Source organism: Adelges cooleyi, unplaced genomic scaffold (genome assembly GCF_023614345.1).
Source record: "Adelges cooleyi isolate 19-005CV unplaced genomic scaffold, UGA_ACOO_1.1 ACOO_flye_CR_arks_rails_tigmint_CR_PRNA_1, whole genome shotgun sequence".
Taxonomy (NCBI): Eukaryota; Metazoa; Arthropoda; class Insecta; order Hemiptera; family Adelgidae; genus Adelges; species Adelges cooleyi.
This window is the reverse complement of record NW_026095751.1, coordinates 4,117,706-4,136,995: the sequence shown is the minus strand read 5'-3', so window position 1 is coordinate 4,136,995 and position 19,290 is coordinate 4,117,706. Positions and strand designations below refer to the sequence as shown.

Genomic DNA, 19,290 nt, shown 5'->3' with positions numbered 1-19,290 from the left:
TGTGTGTGTGTGTGTGTGTTTATTTTCAAACAAACGTTTCTATGCGATCTTACTTTAATTCTACATAAAACATATTATTATATTATAACAAGTTAAAATAAACGTGTTATAAACCTGTAATAATAATTAAAATAAAAGCCGGTAAGATAATAATTATTATTTATGTAAAAACAATTTTAATACATTTCTTAGAATTACACGTCATACAGTTTCTTTAAACATGTAATTTGTTGATTCATAATTATGTAGAAACGATTAAATAGAACATCCAAAGGCGATTAAAATAATTATATATGTACAGTGAAAAAAAACATATTATTAGATAATTTTTTTAAATAATATTCATCGTTTATCGATAGAAAATTTAGAATTATTATTATTTATGGATAACAAACATTTAACGATAATAATGTATTGGTTGATATTGCCGAGATTAAAAAGTTTTTCTTGTTTGGCCGAAGAATCAAATTTCTACCAATGTTAAAATAAAGACACTGATCACAGCTAACACAAAAAAATAAAAGCATTTCATTAAATTGGGTAATCATAGTTAACATTCAGAAAATAATAGGTACCTAGTCTAAAAAAAAAAATGTTTAATTAGATTATGTAGTACAGTACATCATACAAAAACCAGTTGTCGAAAATATATTACAATGTAATTTAAATTAGGTACACTCAATTCTCAAATAATTTTAGGTTCAAACCCAAATAAGGAATAGATTTAAATTCTTATCGGTTGGTTACTTATGATACTTTCCAGCATTTCTATTGCCTATACAGGTTGCCGTCAATCGTGGCCAACAGCCAACTGAATTATTAAAATTGTTTAGTACATTATTCTCAATTTAAAAAGTCAATGAAATGTATGAGTTACAATTTAAAATTCAAAAGTTGCTATCGAAGAAACTAAGTTGGGAGGATGGTATAAACGCAAAATTGATTTATTTTTCATTTTTATAATATTTTTAATTTAAGTTTAATCAAAATATTACTATCACTTGTTGTTATCACAGTTAAATTCATATTTTGTTCGTGGCAAAACAAATGAAACATAAAATTAAGTAACAAAAACTTTTTAATACACGTTAAAAACTATATGCGATATAAGTGGGTTCGCCGTCCGGCACGGATCGACCTTTGTCCAGGCTATTTCTGCGACGCCAACACAGGCACAGTACACCAAACAGAACGGCCGCCGCGCAGACCAGAACCATCGCCCCCCAGCCAAAGGCCGCCCAACACCGTGCCGCGTTCCTGTGTTCCCACCCGGACATGCACTCGTCGCGCTCTTGGACGGCCTCGCCGGGTATCGTCGTCGCGGCGCAGTCCAACGGTTCGTCCTCGACGTGTCGGCGGCAATCCAGGCCGATAATCTGCACGCCGTATTGTTCGGCCCATTCCTTCAGCTGGCGGCACTGGCAAACGCCACGCGGCCGGTCCCGGAACAGTTGTGTTTCGTTAACGGTCAACTTGGCCAACCGACAGAGCGGCGCCAAGTCTGACGGCGTGATCTCGCGTATCGGGTTGTCGGTCAAGTCCAGCTCGACCAGACTCGGCAGCGGGCCCGTGCGGGGGAAATGCCGCAGGTAGCACGACCGCATGTACAGCACCTGCAGGCTGACGGCCTCGCGCAGATCGCGGGCCATGTCGGCCCTGGCGTTGTCGTCCTCGACGTTGCCCCGGCCCAGACCGGTGCCCAACGGGTTGCAGCTCAAGTCCAGTCTCTTCAACGTTTCCGGCAGGCCCGGCGGCACGCCCGCCAACGCGTTCAGTTCCATGTCCAACACTTCCAGGCCGCCGAGCGGCCGGAACGCGGCCGCTTCCACCTTGGCGATGTTGTTCCTGGACAAGTACAGATTTTTGATCGACCGATATCTTGTGAAACTGTCGTTGGTCAATACGCGAATCATATTCATCCGCAAGTCAAACAACTGCGACACAAACAAACAAAACGTTAGTTGGGTTACCGAAGCGGTTACCTCGATTCCAACGTTCTCATTGGTTTTTAAGATATGTGATAACAGTGATAAGTGATTGTATTATTTAATTTGTCAGTTTGTTATTATTTGACATTTTATTTTACTTTCTTTTGACGTTTCGGGTTATATAAATAATTTTATATATAATTATTTAACACATTGTTTAGATAGTCTATACCTTTCTAAAAATAGTTTGTCATCAATGTCATTAAAATATTTTTTTCTGTTTTGAAGGCCTAAAATAAAGGTTGGTAGGTAGTGATAAGAATTATTCCCATTGTTATACTCAGGACAGGCAAGACATAATAATAATACAAAATACAATAAATTATGATATTTTAACCTATAATGCAAATCTGTGCCATTCCTTTTTACCTAATCTACATAAAATAACTTCTGCTCGCTTAATAAAGCTTAAAGAGTTATTGAAGTTGTCTTTTCTGTTGTTCTCTAAATACTCAATACAAAGAAATTCCTCATCAAATGTGTAATTCATTATTATATGTTACTAGTATACTCAGTCAACAAAAATTATGAAACAATTTCTGAACTATAACAATAAAAATAATATATATATATAAGTACTACAATACATTTTAACACATCAATTAACTTTTTAACAAGCTGATTTCGGCTGATTGACTTAACAATTGATGTGTGTCTGTTTATATTTAATAATTCAAGTTAATGAGCTCGAATGATATCATTGGAAACAACATGTTTATTATTGGATTGCAAGTGTTGATTGCGTTGGACTAAAGTTCAACAGTTCTATCTGTCTAATAGGTAAAGACTAAAACTAAGATAGCCGTTATCGTCGTCAGTCGACGTGAGTCCATTTTATTAAACATACCTAACTAGTAACTACAATTTTATTTGTACTTTCAGTATTTTAGTTTTTCGTATTAGACATATTTGTTTGGTACTTATATTTCAATTTTTATTTTAAATCTAGTCTAGATTGAAAAAATGAACGCACCTATTATAATGGACACGATTAATAAGGGTGTACACTTGTCCGGGGCTGCGTTATTTTCATATGCACTGTATTATTACTATACGTTTGTTAATATTCCTGCCCACCTGAATCCTCTTGATGAGGCTTTCGGAGGAAAGTTCAAATACTTCACTTTTTGTGACTTGGTAAGTAGGTGCTTACATCGATTGTTCTTCAATTAAATTATATTATTCTCTTAGTCATTAACGATTATATTATTTATTTTGGTAATGTTCCATAGGCGATCCAAACATTGTACTATATGATGGCCGTATTAATTGACCAACTCGCATCCAAAACGTGTTCCGATGGAACATTGAAAACGTTGAACCGATGCAAAAATATTTATTTCACTGCTTTAGCCTTTCCTCTTTCGATGGTAATTAATAAACTTTCAAAATACATTGATTATCACAATGAAGTAGTATGTTTGGCCGTATGTCCTCCTGTTATCACTCCTCCTCCTGTTATCACTCCTGGTATCAATACATCCGGTTAGGTTAGGTTTAGTGATAACAGGAGGAGGAAGAGTGATAACAGGAGGACATACGGCCAAAACATACTACTTAATGATATAAAAATACCTACATTACAAATTACTAATTTTTGTAAGCGTTTTAACTAAAAACGTGTCGATTTTTTTTATTTTGCATTATTTAAAAGAGCTTTATTTTTACACGTATCCATAAACTTACTCATCATATTAAACAATTCCCATACTTTTAAAATGGAACGTGGGTGATTGCAATAAAAATACAATTTATGTAACAAAACGAGCATCCAAATGAAGGAAATTAAAAAAAAAAAAATATTTTACAGTTATTAAGAATTGAGGACAAGTTTATAAACAATAAATGTAAATGAATAAATAAGCGTCAGGATGTCAAAAAAAAAAAAAAATGAATTATTTTAAAAAATCTAGCACAGTGGGTCGGGGGGGACACAGGTCTTCAGAAATAATATTATAGTTGCTGAGAGTGATAAAGTTTTAAAGTGATAAAACCACTTTCAATGGTTTATGGTTAATCCATTACATTTTAATGAACCACTTAATGTAGGATTAATATTTTTGGGCAACTTGGCTAAAGTTGCAAAAATGGTATTTACAAAATAATAATAACAATAATAATGATTTACAGTTTGTTGCCGTCAGTTTCTGGCCAAAGTGGTTGACTGACCAAACCCTCGTCATGCCAAAGTATTATGATTTGTATTTTCCAGTTTGGCTAAACCACGTATCATATGGTCATGTTTTTCTCTTTGCATTATTGGAAATGATTACTGCCTATAAAAAATATCCAAGCAGAGCAACGGGGCTGACTATATATCTAAGTTTCCAAGTGTGTTATTTTTTTTGGTGAGTACTTGTATGCAATTTAGTGTGGTCTCTATGGATAAAACGATAACTAATGTAAATTTTAAAATTTACTGGTTAAATGAACTGCTAATTCTCTTCTTCTTCTTAACAGCTTAGCGGGCCATGCAGACCCATCACTGTCACGGCTATTTCATTCCATCGGTCCCTATCATTTGCATCCTCTATTTGCGCACTTTCTTAAATCATTTTAAAATCTATCTCTACTATGTCCTTACATCTCGTTCGGGGCCTTCCTAGAGGTCTTTTCCCAACAATTCTTCCTTCTGAGTTCTGTGACTAGTTTTATAGTTTTTCCATCTGCCCTTCATACGTGTCCAGCCCATTCTATCCACTTGCTTCTGCTATACGATAGTATATTTGATCTTTCTGGAATTCCCCAGGACGACCACATCATCCGCATAGGCAACAAGGACTCCAATTCCACCTACTTCCATTTTTCGCGTTCCGTTAGCTGTTCTCACTACCCATTCAAGGGCAATGTTGAATAGCATTGTTGATAATGCTTCTACACAAACCGTCCATAACTCTAGTCTATTAATATAATTGTAGGCTTGTTTAAAGCCAATGAATACCAAGTGAAGATCCTTAGTGTACATTCGTAGTGTTTCTCCTCTAGCTTTCTGATGGTATGGACATGATCGACAGTTGGTTTTCTTTTTTTAAACCCACACTAGTATTCCCCTACCATCTCTGTTGCATATGGGCCGATTTTGTCCACTAACAGTGTTGTAAATACTTTATATCCTGTGTCTAATAGTAATATACCTCTATAATTTAACACTAACATTGGTCATTGGATCTCTTTTCGTAGTATTGTCATATTCCACTCCTCTGGCACAGTTTCCCTTTTTCCTTAATTCCTTAATAACTCCATACAAGGTGTTTATTAAGTGCTTTCCACCTTTTTTTAGTAGCTCTGCTAGTATTTTTATACAGATTGTTTATTACGTGTAAAAATAAAAAAAAAGTATTTTTATAAAACAAATTAATTAATGTATTAAAAAATTGTTCACAGGATTAATTTGATATTTTATAAAACTGGATTATGGGTTTATCCGATACTTGAGAGATTAAATTTAATAACGAGAGTGCTATTCATCGTTGCAAATTTTATTTATGCACCATTTACATATTTAGCTGGTGAATATATAAATAACTGGTATTGGGGTGTATCTAAAGTAAGTCTTAAAGAGTATTAAAAAATTGGATTTTAACTAAATCTGTGTTGTGTTTTGTTTAAGTACTCAAAGTCATCGAAACATACGGATTAACAAATTATATAATTCTTTTTTTATAAAAAAATTTCATTTTTATTTGTATTAGTTTATAATGATGAAAAAACATATTGTACATGTTATGTGAGTATAAGCGATTTCTTAATGTAGCAACTCTATAAATAGATTTAGTGTGGGGGCTTCCCACGAAGGAAAAATATTTGATCATGAATATGTCTCAATTCTTATTAGTACACAGTTGTTGTTGGTTAATGTGCACGATAACTTTCCACCCTTTCCCTCCGTTTGTCACCGATCTCTTATCATCCGTTTCTTATCACTTATTGTTTATCAACTGTATCTTATCAGTATCCACAATTAGCTGTTTCTTATCACTTTCGGGGTCAGTTTGACAGTTATAAGAGTATATTAAGACACATTCGAGTGAAAAACCCGGGTTAAACTATAATATACCAACCTCCACGTTGTCTTTAACATTGTCCGGTACGACTTTGAGATCATTCCCATAACAATTGACAACCCTGAGACGTTGAGAATTCACATAATCGACACATTGCGCTTTTTGCTCGACAGAGCCCTCGACAACGGCACAGAGAAACGTGGCAGCCACATTAAAAACTAAAAAAACACAAAAATTAATGTTATAGAAATTTATCATTATAGAAATATTGTTTTTTTTATTCACTATAAACCTTTACAACAAGAGTTAGTTACATAGGGGGGTCACATGGAATATAATACTTACACAGGAATGCAATTGTCACCATAATAATATATATTCCTGTATTCCTCTACACGGGTCAACCTGAAACCAATTAGAAAAATACACTGTCGGTTAACTATTTCAAAGGATTTAGTGCATTGAACATAGTGAACAGGAATCGTACATAACAATAACGCCATATAATTATCATAAATCATTAGAAAACAATTTAATGGAAAGAACAGCTGTTGTAGGATTTCAGTTATAATATATAAAATACCCAACAGAGCAATAGAGCGTTTCATTAAGTACCTAGCAATCGCCAAAGACAATAAAACCACAAGTGACTCTGCTTTAATTTGTTTCTCTTATTTAGCTAAGAACTTAATCTCTGGCCAATATGGTATCTATTATAATACATGCGCTTAGATTGTGTACATTATATTTGATTTGTGGTTATTAAAATTGTTACAACCGACTAGAGGAGACTATTGCAAGAAAAAAAACAATAGTTAAACAAACTAATTCAAAACAAACGAACGACTTAAGACATTTTTTTTATTATTATTTTATTATGTTGTAAATACAAGTACAAATAAAATATTTAATTGGCCAATGAGAGTATCGTCTTCGTCCCTGTGTAGGAAATTTGACTTTATAGTCATAATGATCCAATTATTTTAAACAACATCAATTTGAACGTGGTCTAATGACTAGTCGAATTTGGCTCGTTATCATTAGTCAAATATGGCGCCCCTGTCCCAAAATTCAACCGCAAAAGCCCGTTAATTAAATCTCCAGACATAGGATTTTGCTCGACAATCTGCTCAACTTTTTTTTTCCAAACAGAATTGAAGCCAACATCTCTGAAAATCGACAATTTATTCTCACGTTATTATTTAAATTATATTCCATAACGTTTTAACTTCGAGGCGGAGCTGAACATGCTCAATATTGGCTTTGCAGTATTATTATTTTTTAGCATCAGGCCAGTCGTTGGCTTGGTTTTTTTTTTAATACCATTTATTACCACTTAAGGTTTATTTATAATTAGTTTAAAGTCACAATACCTATTTATTTCCTAAGATTACAACTAACAAAAATCGACAATTATTTGTTAACCCACCTGAGTTGTACGTTTTGGCCGTATGACCTCCTGTTATCACACTTCCGACCTGCTGTTATCACGCCTCCTCCTCTTCTTATCAGTTTATATCAGTGATAACAGGAGGCCGGAGGTGTGATAACAGGAGGTCATACGGCCAAACGGGTTTCACTTGAATACAAATCTATGAAATCTAGAAAGTATTTAGTGTTTACAGTATAATATTTTAACGGCTAAAATACAGTTGGAAATTACCTAACCTAACCGTTCGAAATTTTCAAACATTAGCATTACATATTATTATATTATGTAAAACGAATGTACCAGCTCATTTCCGCTTCGAAATTGTATTTTAAGAAAACTTACTTTTTTTTTACAAGCTGTACAATATCTGTAAAACGATATTAGATTAGGTATTTAAACGTCATCGACTGTTTTAATATTAAACAGTCAAATATAATGACCCGAGTTGGGCATAATCTATATTGAGATTGAAAATTAATAACAGATATTTTCTTATGAATAATTACATTATTTGTTAAATTGTAATTTTTATTTTCCACAATGTTTTAACTTGGAATAAAATTTCCAAATCATTATTTTTTGTCAAAATGTTGGCAATATAATTAATTTGAACAGATGTAATTTAGCAACAGCTGTTTTGGTATGCACATTTTTAAACATATATTTATAAAAAAAATTGCATACTACTTGAGTTATCGGGATCCGGCTCTTGACCATCTGCAAGAAAATGTAGCTAATTATATTTTTAGCTGAGAAGTGAGACAACCCATTATTAAAAACTTGAACTTATATTACCAGCAAGTACGATACGCCAATAGCCATCGTTCGCTAAAATTTAGATAAATATTTGCAATCAGCAAGCTTAAATTATTTTCACTATAATGTCTCAATTTTCTCACTCAAGATGTAATGAAATTATAATATTAAACAATGTCTTTCGTTGGCAATCTAAACATTCTTACGTTGAAGAAACTCGTACGGTTTTTACTTAATTATTTTTAATCGTAAAAGTATATGTTTTTTTAATTTAAATTCAATATAATTACGATTATCTTTGCTTCGGTAATAAACCCAGTCACCTTCTTCGAAGTTTGGAGTACATACACCTTTTTAAAAAAAAAGTAAGTTGTTGTTAACTTTAAAGTTTGAAAAGTAAGTCATGCATGAGCTTTACCTTGTGGGAAGAACGACAAAAGACTTATGGAAAATACAATCAAGTAATTTACAGACTTCATACTGTATAAGTTTATGCGGTAATATTAACTGTTATAACTTGACTAATTTTTTTTTTCAGTACAAATCGTATTGTGGTTAAACTCATCGAACTATGATGTATATTAGCTTTGCGCTATTTCAATAAAAAAAAAACCCGAGCAAACCGAACATACACCGAATGAAAACTAGAAAGCTAAGTCAATAATCTTAGAAGATAAATAATACCGGGTGGTTCTGGTGGTTAGCTACCAGCCGACATTTTCAGCAAGTAATTTTTCAATTTAAAAAGTTGGATATTTTTAAGAGGAAACGCCCTGTATAGTATAGATACATAATTAAATTCGCCTAAGACACCCACGACGTTTCTTGTCTCGTGTTCAGCTGAGAAAATAAACATTTTAAACTTTATACCTTCAAAGTGTGTTTTATGTACGGTTTTTGAAAATATATATATATACAGCGCTTGATTTAGGGCAATGCGTTTGGAGACTAAGAAGGACTTACATTTTACACTATAAACAGGGTTACATAAAAACCGAGTATACTTTATGGTGGGGTATATATATATATATATTTTATATTTTATAATTATTTACCCACTTATGCCCGGAAGAAGTATTTATAACAATATAATATATACAGGGTGGTTCATTATAAGGAGAAAACACTCATTTAACCCTTTAAAATAATCGCAATTTTTTCATTTCCCTTTTTGAAAACATGTTTGTTTGTGTTATTTTACAATAATATTATTATAAGATTACTGAATTTACCTTTTACAGTTATTTAACTAAGAAAAAATAATTGTCTTAAGTTAAATTTATCACCCTGTATATAGATAATTGAAGATATTACCAATAGAATGAATCATAAAAAAAAACATTTTAAATAGAAATATAATATAAAGATATTTTTTTGACCTAAAGATTAATTTTTATTTCATTTTCATGCATTTTTTTAAATTATTATTTTTCACTTTGATTTTTTTTCAACATTTACATAGTTTTAATGAATGTTCAGCCTAAATATATATTTGTATTATCTTTATCATAACTCTTAATTTATAATTAGAATTGTGATCGAAAATTTATAAAAATTAATAATATTTATTTAAATTAGCAATCATAAAAGTTTAAACAATCAATAAAATAATGGAAATTTATGTTTAAAAAAAAAACCTAGCCAATTGACGATGATAATTTATGAGTAATAAATTCACACGATTTCTTAAAATAAATATTTACACCGTTTATATTGTGCTAATGCCCAGACAACACAAAAGTTCAAATGTCTCTGAATATTTTATAACTATTTGTTAGTTCTTGCCCACAAAATATCATTTGAATATATTATAAAATTCTTTAATAACATTTTGATAATTTATTGAAGATTTTTTTTTAATTTTTCTGCTGTCTGAGCTAAATTATCAAATACAAAACAAATTTCTTTTAAACAATTGGTTTACTATAATTTATTTATTTTTTTTTTTTTTGCAGAAAACGACAGTGCTCCTGAAGAGTACCACAGGTAGGATAATTTTATTATAAAAAATAATACACTCGTAAGGTTATAAATTATGTTGTTATTATTACCTGTAGGTGTATTACAATCCAAAACTCGTTTCTGTTTTGACCAATGGACTACAAACGGTATAAGGATATTTGATGTAAATAATATGATGACATTGTGATAGAATACAACGCACTGGAACGAACACCGGCTACCTATCAACACTATAACGATATTATTACTGTAGTATTGTTCAATAATGTCACGGAAATGAGATTATTATAATATTGTTTTGGCAAACAGGCGGCTTCTCGATAAGGATAAGGATAGAGTAGGGACAACACAACGCCGACGCGCTTTCATGGTCCCATTGCCATTTGTCTATACAGGATGATTCATTCAAGACAATCATTCTTTTTACTTAAAAGATTAAAAACCGAGAGGTTAGGTTAGGTTAGGTCTGGTCTGGTTAGGTTAGGTTAGGTCTGGTTAGGTTAGGTTAGGTTAGGTCTGGTTAGGTTAGGTCTGGTCTGGTTAGGTTAGGTAAGGTCTGGTAAAGTCTGGTTAGGTTAGGTTTTGTCAAGTAGTCGTGTAAAGCCATTTTTGGTGGTAAAAAAATCCATTCGCTGTGACTGAATTGTCAGATTTTGGCTGGTAAAATGTGAGTTCTGTCAAAAGACTAAAGATTTGTTGGCCACTGTACTAAAATTTGGTTGAAACCCTTTTTCAATTAACCCTTGGCAGAAATAAAAATTTCACACGAAAATTCCAAAAGAAAAAAATTCATTAAAACATTTGTACGGAGTGTGTTATGGATATGGATGTGAAACCTGGACCATCAGGAAAAGCGAAAGGGACAGTTTAGAAGCAATGGAAATGAACAAAACATCATGGGTTTAAAGAAAAATACAAATGAGCAAGTGTCAAAAGATGTAAGTAAATTTAAATTCAATTCAAACCGAACGACTACTATTATATTTGTACAACAAAAACAACTATTACTTGATAATTTATTCATACCTACATGGAACTATTTTCTACTATAACATTAAGGATATTGATGGTTACAAATAAGCGGAAGCCAATTGCATCGTGACAAAATTACTGAATATTAATATGTAACCTTATACAAGGCTATAATAGCCTCGTGAAAGATATATTGTTGTGTTTAATGTATATTAAGTATAATATGTATACGAGGTTATTACAGGTGTTACAGCGCAGTTAGTAGAATTTTTTTTTGTTCATGCTTTTTGTTTGAGCTTAAAATCAGGGGAGGATAAAAGCAGAGGGGTCGGTTATTGTATATTCGACCATGTTGAAAGCAATGACAAAATTGTAACAGAGGTTTATAACTATTGTGGCATAGTTATTTAAAATAGTATTAAACCATGTAACGCGAATTGGAAGTGTTAAATAAATATTATAATCAAGCATTTTCCCCCAAATATCTACAATTTGTTGCACATTTTAGTTGTACTTTCAGTTTCGATTTTTGAAACAGGAAGATCATTTTCATCGCTGAAGCGGTTTGAAACATATTTTAATAGTATAAATTAAGAAAATCTATGAAATGGTCTGTTACAGTTATTTAACAACACTGCTAGTTTGGTCAATTATTAAAGTCACTTTTTTCAGTTTGAAGTCAATTTTATTCACAATAACAATACTAATATTTATTTATATGTTGCAATGACATTAAACCTTTATTTAGTTTACATTTTGAGAAACTGTTATTTTACCCGTTTAAGATTTAGTAATAATTGTATTTATGGAACAGAATTAAGCAACTCAATTGTTTATGAAAAAGGTCAAATTCTTTCTATGTTTACTCTTACCGTGCTCTAAAATTTAAATAAGTATGGTGCATAAGAATTATAAAATATATTTTTTATAACTTTTTCAAGTAAAATTGTATGTTACATTTATAATTTTGTTAAAAATTTGTTTTCAGTGGGATTATTTCAACAATTATTGCCGCGGCGAATCCAAACAGGTATGTCGGCAGCTAACGTTATCAGACTTCACAAAACCGCCAACGGTTATCTCCCGTAACGAATACACGGCCGCCCGAATACGTTGGCCGCCATGTTGGGTATGTCACTCGTTGTCGACATACCTATTGACTTTTGCCACTCGTCGACAGTCTTGCTCTTATCACTTTGATCCTTATCACTCTGCGTTATCAATAATGATAACAATAATTGTTGTTGTCGAAAAAAAAGTAAGTTGCAATTTGGCTTTTGGATAATAATATGATTTTCTAGAAAATATTTGAATTTTCTCAACACTAAATGTTTAACGCTAGATTTCAGATATTTATATTCAATTTGTATAGTATATCTTTTATCGAACAAAGTCGTCGCTGTCACTTGCGTTTACATTATTACCTACCTAAACAGCTATGAAAATCGACTCAGATTTTCTACCCGAAAAACAATGTATCGTCATCGACATTGGCACGAAATATACCAAGTTAGTAAAAAGTCAAATTTATAATAATTAATTTATGTTTAAACACTTTACCATTGGCGTTATGCGAAATTAACAAATGTCAGCACAGCGGAAACGGTTGTTTTGGAATTTTTATAACTGAAATAGCTTTGAAAAATATGTAAATGGTAAAAACGAATCAAATTATAAGGAAAAATTGTTTCTAGTATTTCCTCATTATAACATTTTTGTTTTCATCATATATCAAAAAACTATCTAAAAGTTGTGCGTTAAAAGAGCTGGCGTACGTCCAGACACAAAATATAACATATTTTGCTATTTTATTTTTTTATTAAAATACACAATGGGGGTTTTTTTTTTTAGTTAGAGCTACTCAAAGTCTTATTATTAAAAAAAAAAAAGATTGAATTATGTGACGTTACTTTCAGATTTGGATTTGCGACCGAGCATTCGCCGCGCTGCATTATACGAACTTGTTGCGAGATAGATGGAGTTCTTCTGTCGGACTTGTACAAGTGTCACGACCAGCAGAAACTCACGTTGGCTCTTTCTAATTTCATTCATACATTATTTTACAAGTAAGAAAAAAATATAAAATATATCTTATAAAATAATGTAGTTGTTAACTTTTGAATTGATTTTTCATTTTAGACATGCCCTCGTCGCGCCCAAAGATAAAAAAGTAATCGTCGTCGAATCGTTATTGTCTCCGACGAAATTCAAAGAGACCTTGGCCAAAGTATTGTTCATTACTTACGAAGTGAGATTTAAATATTTGACGTTGTAAAATCAGCGACGCTATTAAAAGCATATTATTATTTTTTTCCCCCCTTAGGTCGCGTCGCTTTGCTTCGTGCCTTCGCACTGTGCCGCTCTTTTTACACTCGGCGTTCCCACGGCTTTAGTGTTGGACGTGGGTTTCAAAGAGACGATTCTCATACCCGTTTGCGAAGGAGTGCCCGTGCTGAGACTGTGGCAAGCGTTGCCGTTGGGCGGCGAAGCGGTCGAAAAATCGATACAAAGTCAAATCGACCAACGAATAGCAACCGTCGACGATACATTAAACAACGTAATTGAAGACATTAAAGGTAAATAAAAAAAACATAAAGAAATCGGCGTTCGATTACTTATTAAGTTTAACGTCATTAATCGTTACGATTTCGTCGAGTCAGTGAGAAGTTGCTTCGTTACGACGTTAAAGCGAAGTAAAGCGTTGGCCGAGGGACTGGTTGTCGAGCCGAAAACAACCGACGCAGATTATCACGTTAACGGAGAGACGTCCGTGACGATTGCCGGAAAAATTAGAGAAACGGCTCACGACGTGCTGTTCGAAGAAAACATCGATGAAATGTCCTTGACCACGATGATACTCGAAGCCATTCAAAATGTGTGAATTTACAAACTCCTCTAATAAAATATAAGTAGAAATTGTTTTTTTTTTTTAATGTGTAATTGTTTTGTTTACAGAGCAACGTCGACATGCGTCTTAAACTAGCCGAAAACATCGTACTCATTGGCGGCACGGTAATGGCCAAAGGTTTTACGGCCAGGCTCAGAGACGAGCTTCTGGAAAAGATAAAGTCGCCGAAATATGAAAACTTGAAAATTTCCAAGTTCAAATTCCACGTCGCTCCTGCATACGAGAATTACACGGCGTGGCTCGGAGGTAACGTAACGTCGGTTTGACAAAACAACGTGTTCACGACGGTCGGGTCAGGTTTTTAAATGCACTTGGATAGAAATTGTTATTTATCAAACAATTAATCTTTTCTTCAAGGTTAGGTTAGGTTAGGCCGGGCCAGTCTTTGATCAAAAAACAACTAATATAAATTTCAACCGTACTATGAAACGCCGCGTAATCCGACAATAAGTTTTCGAAACGGATATGCCTATAGTGTTTTTCAATACAATAAAATTAATTTGTTTTCAATTATACATTTCACAAACTGCGACAATTAATTTCATATACATACTGAATACCGATACATTAACATCAACTCATATAGATACGGAAATCATAATATATACTAACGTGTTATTATTAAACGTTTATCGTTTAATCAATCATGTTTTATTGATATAATAAATTTGATTAAATGTAAACAATAATTGTATTATTATTTGAATATTGAATTTTCTTAGACAGTAGCTAGACGTCATGATCTATTAGACGTGCAATAATTTTTAACGTTAGTTAAATAATAATAATATTTTTCAATGGTTAATTTTTTATTTTTACACCTTTACTCTCCTATTGACTATATGTGCACACCGTAGACCTATAATAATACAAGATGGCATTTGTATCGGTTTACGGTGTGTAACAATAAATTGTCGCAGTTTGTATAATGTTTAAATTTGTTTGCATAATCAATTAACTAAAAATTATTTTAAATGCTTAGTGAAATTTGTGTTCTAAAAAATTCAGTTAATGTCTAAGAGTATTCTTAGAAGTAGAAACTTTTGTTTTTGTACAAAAATAGAGCCTGTGTGTGTTTAATTTAAGTTGAATAATATTAATCGATAGATACCTCATTGCAAGCTACAAATTTTAGCTTAATGTCAAGTTTTACTACCAATTGCTAGTGTGAAATTTTAAAAATGTCAAAAAATTATTAAAGTAAAAGATCGAACACACGATCTTTCCAAACGCCGATCGATAGACCTATTGAAATTTATTATCTTGTTTATTTGGCAGGATCGATATTCGGAAGCACGAACAATCTAAACATTCTTTCCCAGACGAGGGAAAACTACATTAAAGAAAACTACGTTCCAGACTGGCCGACGACGTATACGAGGCAAAAAATCGAACCATAATTTTCCATCCGGGCACCACGATATATATTATTAAAATCTATTTATTATTATTGTAACGATTATTCCGAAAACCTTGAGTCGTTTACAAACATTATTAAAATTACGTATTATTAACAAACAGAAATAAAAATTTATACAACCAAAACGACTAACTATTATTATACTCTATAAAACTAAAAAAAAAATGCAACATCTTGGAATGAACGTAATATTATTATTCTTTTAGTAGATAATTTTTTTTTTTAGAAGAAATCGCATGCTAGAGACGACGGGGCGGTTCCCCCAAACTAGTGTATAATCACTAATACGTTAATTTCGTGCCCGGAACAATTGGCCGATCACAGTTTACAGTCGTTTGGGGGCGGCACACGTCAAGCGCTGCAAATGGATTCGGCTTCTTTCTTTTCGTCGATCAGCTCGGCGGCGGTCAGATCCAATTTGGATCGTGCGAAATCTGTGATTTTTAGACCCTGAAATAAAAAATGCACGTTTAATAATTATTTTCAGGGACCAAAATATCTAATTATATTCGCATACTTGGACGATAGTCCATTTCTTGTTGGCAATCGTCACCGGGAAAGAGTAAACGAGGTCTTTGGGTATGCCGTACGAGCCGTCCGACAAGACTCCCATCGAAACCCACTTGCCGCTCGGAGTTCCGTTCCACCAATCGCGCATATGGTCTACGGCCGCTTTGGCCGCCGACATGGCCGATGACGCTTTTCTGGCCGAAATCACGGCCGCTCCTCTGGTCTGAACGGTCTGAAAAACGATTAACGAGGTTAAGTGCGCACGGACGAAAAACCAACGACAATCAAACAAACTTCTCGTTACTTACCTTAATGAAATCCGATTCCAACCATTTGGTGTCTTTAACGGCGTCGTACACGCTAACCGAGTCGGCGGGTTCCACGACTTTGGCGTTTATGACGTCCGGGAATTGGGTGGACGAGTGATTGCCCCAAATCGTAACGTTCGTTATACTGTTGGCGGACTTGTTGAGTCGTTTAGCGATGAGAGCTTGGGCTCTAGAAAAATTTGTCGTAAAAATATGATAAATAGATAAATTGATCTATGCCGATTGATCCTCCTTTCAAATTAATCGTACCTGTTCTGATCAAGTCTGGTCATGGCGGTGAAATTTTCATTAGGAATCGACGGTGCGTAATAAGAGCAAATGAACGCGTTCGTGTTGGCCGGGTTTCCGACGACCAAAACTTTGACATCTTTTTTTGCATACTGATCCAAAGCTTGGCCTTGCGCTTTGAATATTCTTACGTTGGCGGTGAGCAAATCTTTTCTTTCCATACCTTCCCTTCTGGGCATGGATCCGACCAAGAAAGCGGCGTCGGCGCCTTCAAACGCATCCTTCGGTTCGGCAGTCTTAACGTAACCTGTTCATGCGTGAAATTAAATTAAATTAGTAATGGATAATCCGATAACCGGCTGAAACGTCACCTTTGACCAAGGGGAACGCCAAGTCGTCGATTTCCATGCACACGCCTTCCAATATTCCCATGGCCGGCGGAATGTCCAATAAGTGTAAATACACCGGTTGTTCACGCCCAAATACATCTCCGTTGGCGATCATGTATATCAATGAATACGCAATTTGGCCGGCGGCGCCGGTGACAACAACGCGGATCGGTTCCTTTTCCGGCTTAATGTAAAAGAGAAAAAAAATGAAAATTAGTACAAATATCTAAGTAATACACTATCCAGTCTTTTACCATAATACTTGACCAAAAGGAAAACTTATGATTATTTATCGCTAAATTAACAATTAATACTAAAAAGAGAAACAGCTTAACTGGTCGTAATATGTCAAACGTTTCGTTACAGTCTAACTAAGGTTTAGTAAGAGCCAAGTCGATAGTAAATAGTTAAAGGCCAAACGACAAACAATATTATTCCAATGCGGTTAGGTTGATTTTGGCTTGGAAATGGGTTTTTTTAGGTTATCAAAAAGAAGAAAATTTTCAACGTTTGATCGATACAATTATTGAAATCTGTCGCGAATGACTCGAGTAGACCCGAAGTGCCAAAATCTTTGGCTGTACAATATCAATGTTAATTTTTGGTACTTCAAGGGCATAAAAGGTCATTAATAATGGTCAACAGCACCGGGAGCGAAATTATGAAAACAGTTTAGAATAAAATAGTTTATAATAAAGCGACCGGTGAAAACAAAAAATGTATTACTTACCATTTTTGTAATGGTTTGTTTGTTTTACAGTAAACACAATGTTATTTTGAACCGAGAGAGAATATTATTGGAGCGGCTGAGACGAATATATTTGACCGCGTTTAACTGTCGGACGAAAGGAGAAGTATTCCAGTTTTATACACCGGTTTTTATGATAAATAATTAATAGACGGCGTTTCGTGACGGTCAACACATACAGAGTGTGCCAAAACGTTTATAATAATCCAACGAGTAAGAATATAATATTATTTTAGAAACGACAACAGCGGCTATGTAAATCACACACACACACGAGACGTGTAATACACACGCTGAAAACAGCAGTTGGTTTATCAGAACGCTTGTCTCTTATCAGTTATTAACAGCTGTTATCAGCTGTTATCATCGCCGCCGACGCGTCGGCACTGGCCGGCTTGATATTAATATTATTATTATGCAGTTTGCTCTCATTAATCATTGGACCATAAACAAACAAAATATATATTAAAATAGGTATTATATTGTAATGTTTTTATCAGTATTGCACAACTAATTACACTCAACTCAATAGTCGGTAAGGTGTTGTTAATCTTTATATTTGAAATGTATAAATAATTGTGTACCTATATATAATATAACAATACTATGCAATACTAGATATATTGTTATTAGTGATTTTATTTTTAAAACACTCGTGAAATATAAAAAAATATTTAAAGCAATAAAAGGTAAACATTTTATTTGAAAACCGCCAAATTATAGCTGTTATAAAAAGATAAAAGTATTGTAACTAAATTTAATTACAACCATATTTGAAACCATAGTATAAACAATTTAAATACCTCTAGATTTTTAAAATCAAAGAAATCAATATTTAAAGTATTTTTTGTTTTTTTTGTTTTTTAACATTCATTATATATTAAAAGTATTTCTTATGGCTATTAAAACATTAGCGGCAGAACAAGAGAACATTTTTTTATAATATTTACTTGTATACAATAATCTATTTTCAAATCTGGTATGAAATAATTTTCTTTTAAGAACTTGTAGACAATCTAAATTATGATATTCAATAAGATTATTTACAAATATTAAATTTGAGTTTGGAGGAAGTAGTTAATTTGAAAGTTATTTAACCCTTCACTGGATGATTTTTTTATTTTTATGAAAAAATTAGTAATGATTATTATTATAAAAATATATATGCCATTTTTATTTGTTTACTACACTCTATTGATGAAAAAACATGCTTTTCTAAAAAAATAGTCGAAATAAAAAGTTTAAAATAATTTTACTACAAGAACAATTTACCAATCAACTGTAGCACATTTTATTTAAAACGTCAATTACTTTGAAAACAACCGAAAATTGACTACAATTTTAAATAATGTTAAATATCATTAATTTTTTCACTGAAAACAAGTCCCTCATAAATTGATCAGATAAAATTTCAGATAATGTTTTATATTGTAAGTATTTGGTGATTTAAATTTGGTTCAATTTTAGTGTGATACATACTAACTTCATAATACTTAACTCAAAGAATTTGGACTTTGTTGAATAGTGCTCACGCTTGTTATACTATGCACACTAGTATAATATACTATTATATAATGTCAATTGTCATTGAAAAACACCTAATAATAATGGCGATGCCCAAAAATGATGATAGTCATTGTTTTC

General features: G+C 32.9%; 4 protein-coding genes across 11 annotated transcripts; 2 read left to right on the top strand and 2 right to left on the bottom strand.

Annotated features, from left to right (window-relative positions):
* Positions 1–95: 95 nt before the first annotated feature.
* Positions 96–10,400, bottom strand: LOC126835046 (biglycan-like). 7 transcript variants are annotated; one of them, XM_050567376.1, is made up of 7 exons: positions 10,232–10,400; positions 8,471–8,530; positions 8,220–8,252; positions 8,109–8,141; positions 6,338–6,397; positions 6,050–6,210; positions 96–1,934 (listed from the first exon to the last, which is right to left on the bottom strand). In XM_050567376.1, exons 5-7 carry the CDS (start codon positions 6,357–6,359, stop codon positions 1,089–1,091), a joined length of 1,029 nt encoding a protein of 342 aa, XP_050423333.1. In that variant the 5' UTR covers positions 6,360–6,397; positions 8,109–8,141; positions 8,220–8,252; positions 8,471–8,530; positions 10,232–10,400; the 3' UTR covers positions 96–1,088. The 7 variants fall into 7 exon arrangements, with proteins under 7 accessions (XP_050423333.1, XP_050423324.1, XP_050423334.1 ...); XM_050567367.1 differs by lacking the exon at positions 10,232–10,400 and adding an exon at positions 8,599–8,716; XM_050567390.1 differs by lacking the exons at positions 96–1,934; positions 6,050–6,210; positions 6,338–6,397; positions 10,232–10,400 and adding exons at positions 6,580–7,161; positions 7,767–7,791; positions 8,599–8,789.
* Positions 2,831–5,725, top strand: LOC126835111 (androgen-dependent TFPI-regulating protein-like). The gene is made up of 5 exons (XM_050567408.1): positions 2,831–3,125; positions 3,221–3,358; positions 4,119–4,336; positions 5,373–5,535; positions 5,599–5,725. Exons 1-5 carry the CDS (start codon positions 2,952–2,954, stop codon positions 5,626–5,628), a joined length of 723 nt encoding a protein of 240 aa, XP_050423365.1. The 5' UTR covers positions 2,831–2,951; the 3' UTR covers positions 5,629–5,725.
* LOC126835039 (actin-related protein 10) lies at positions 8,792–15,684 on the top strand. The gene is made up of 11 exons (XM_050567345.1): positions 8,792–8,907; positions 10,136–10,166; positions 10,238–11,080; positions 12,103–12,372; positions 12,457–12,623; positions 13,031–13,180; positions 13,254–13,362; positions 13,438–13,690; positions 13,775–13,989; positions 14,070–14,268; positions 15,301–15,684. The coding sequence occupies exons 5-11, from the start codon at positions 12,553–12,555 to the stop codon at positions 15,420–15,422; spliced, it is 1,119 nt and encodes a 372-aa protein (XP_050423302.1). The 5' UTR covers positions 8,792–8,907; positions 10,136–10,166; positions 10,238–11,080; positions 12,103–12,372; positions 12,457–12,552; the 3' UTR covers positions 15,423–15,684.
* Positions 15,423–17,928, bottom strand: LOC126835098 (malate dehydrogenase, cytoplasmic). 2 transcript variants are annotated; one of them, XM_050567398.1, is made up of 6 exons: positions 17,629–17,928; positions 16,881–17,082; positions 16,531–16,816; positions 16,261–16,450; positions 15,960–16,184; positions 15,423–15,892 (listed from the first exon to the last, which is right to left on the bottom strand). In XM_050567398.1, the coding sequence occupies exons 1-6, from the start codon at positions 17,629–17,631 to the stop codon at positions 15,794–15,796; spliced, it is 1,005 nt and encodes a 334-aa protein (XP_050423355.1). In that variant the 5' UTR covers positions 17,632–17,928; the 3' UTR covers positions 15,423–15,793. The 2 variants fall into 2 exon arrangements, with proteins under 2 accessions (XP_050423355.1, XP_050423358.1); XM_050567401.1 differs by lacking the exon at positions 17,629–17,928 and adding an exon at positions 17,153–17,414.
* Positions 17,929–19,290: the final 1,362 nt, after the last annotated feature.

Excerpts from the sequence above, each read along its gene's own strand:
- LOC126835111 (XM_050567408.1), top strand. The coding sequence starts at position 2,952 with ATGAACGCACCTATTATAATGGACACGATTAATAAGGGTGTACACTTG. Across the intron at positions 3,359-4,118 it reads TAGCCTTTCCTCTTTCGATG|TTTGTTGCCGTCAGTTTCTG; the intron begins GTAATTAATAAA and ends AATGATTTACAG. Across the intron at positions 4,337-5,372 it reads CAAGTGTGTTATTTTTTTTG|GATTAATTTGATATTTTATA; the intron begins GTGAGTACTTGT and ends AATTGTTCACAG.
- LOC126835046 (XM_050567376.1), bottom strand. The coding sequence starts at position 6,359 with ATGGTGACAATTGCATTCCTGT. Across the intron at positions 6,211-6,337 it reads GGTGACAATTGCATTCCTGT|TTTTTAATGTGGCTGCCACG; the intron begins GTAAGTATTATA and ends GTGTTTTTTTAG. Across the intron at positions 1,935-6,049 it reads ATGTTAAAGACAACGTGGAG|TTGTTTGACTTGCGGATGAA; the intron begins GTTGGTATATTA and ends TTTGTGTCGCAG.
- LOC126835039 (XM_050567345.1), top strand. The coding sequence starts at position 12,553 with ATGAAAATCGACTCAGATTTTCTACCCGAAAAACAATGTATCGTCATC. Across the intron at positions 13,691-13,774 it reads CGTAATTGAAGACATTAAAG|TGAGAAGTTGCTTCGTTACG; the intron begins GTAAATAAAAAA and ends TCGTCGAGTCAG. Across the intron at positions 13,990-14,069 it reads TACTCGAAGCCATTCAAAAT|AGCAACGTCGACATGCGTCT; the intron begins GTGTGAATTTAC and ends TTTTGTTTACAG.
- LOC126835098 (XM_050567398.1), bottom strand. Across the intron at positions 16,817-16,880 it reads GGCGTTCCCCTTGGTCAAAG|GTTACGTTAAGACTGCCGAA; the intron begins GTGACGTTTCAG and ends ACGCATGAACAG. Across the intron at positions 15,893-15,959 it reads AGAAATGGACTATCGTCCAA|GGTCTAAAAATCACAGATTT; the intron begins GTATGCGAATAT and ends TTTTTATTTCAG.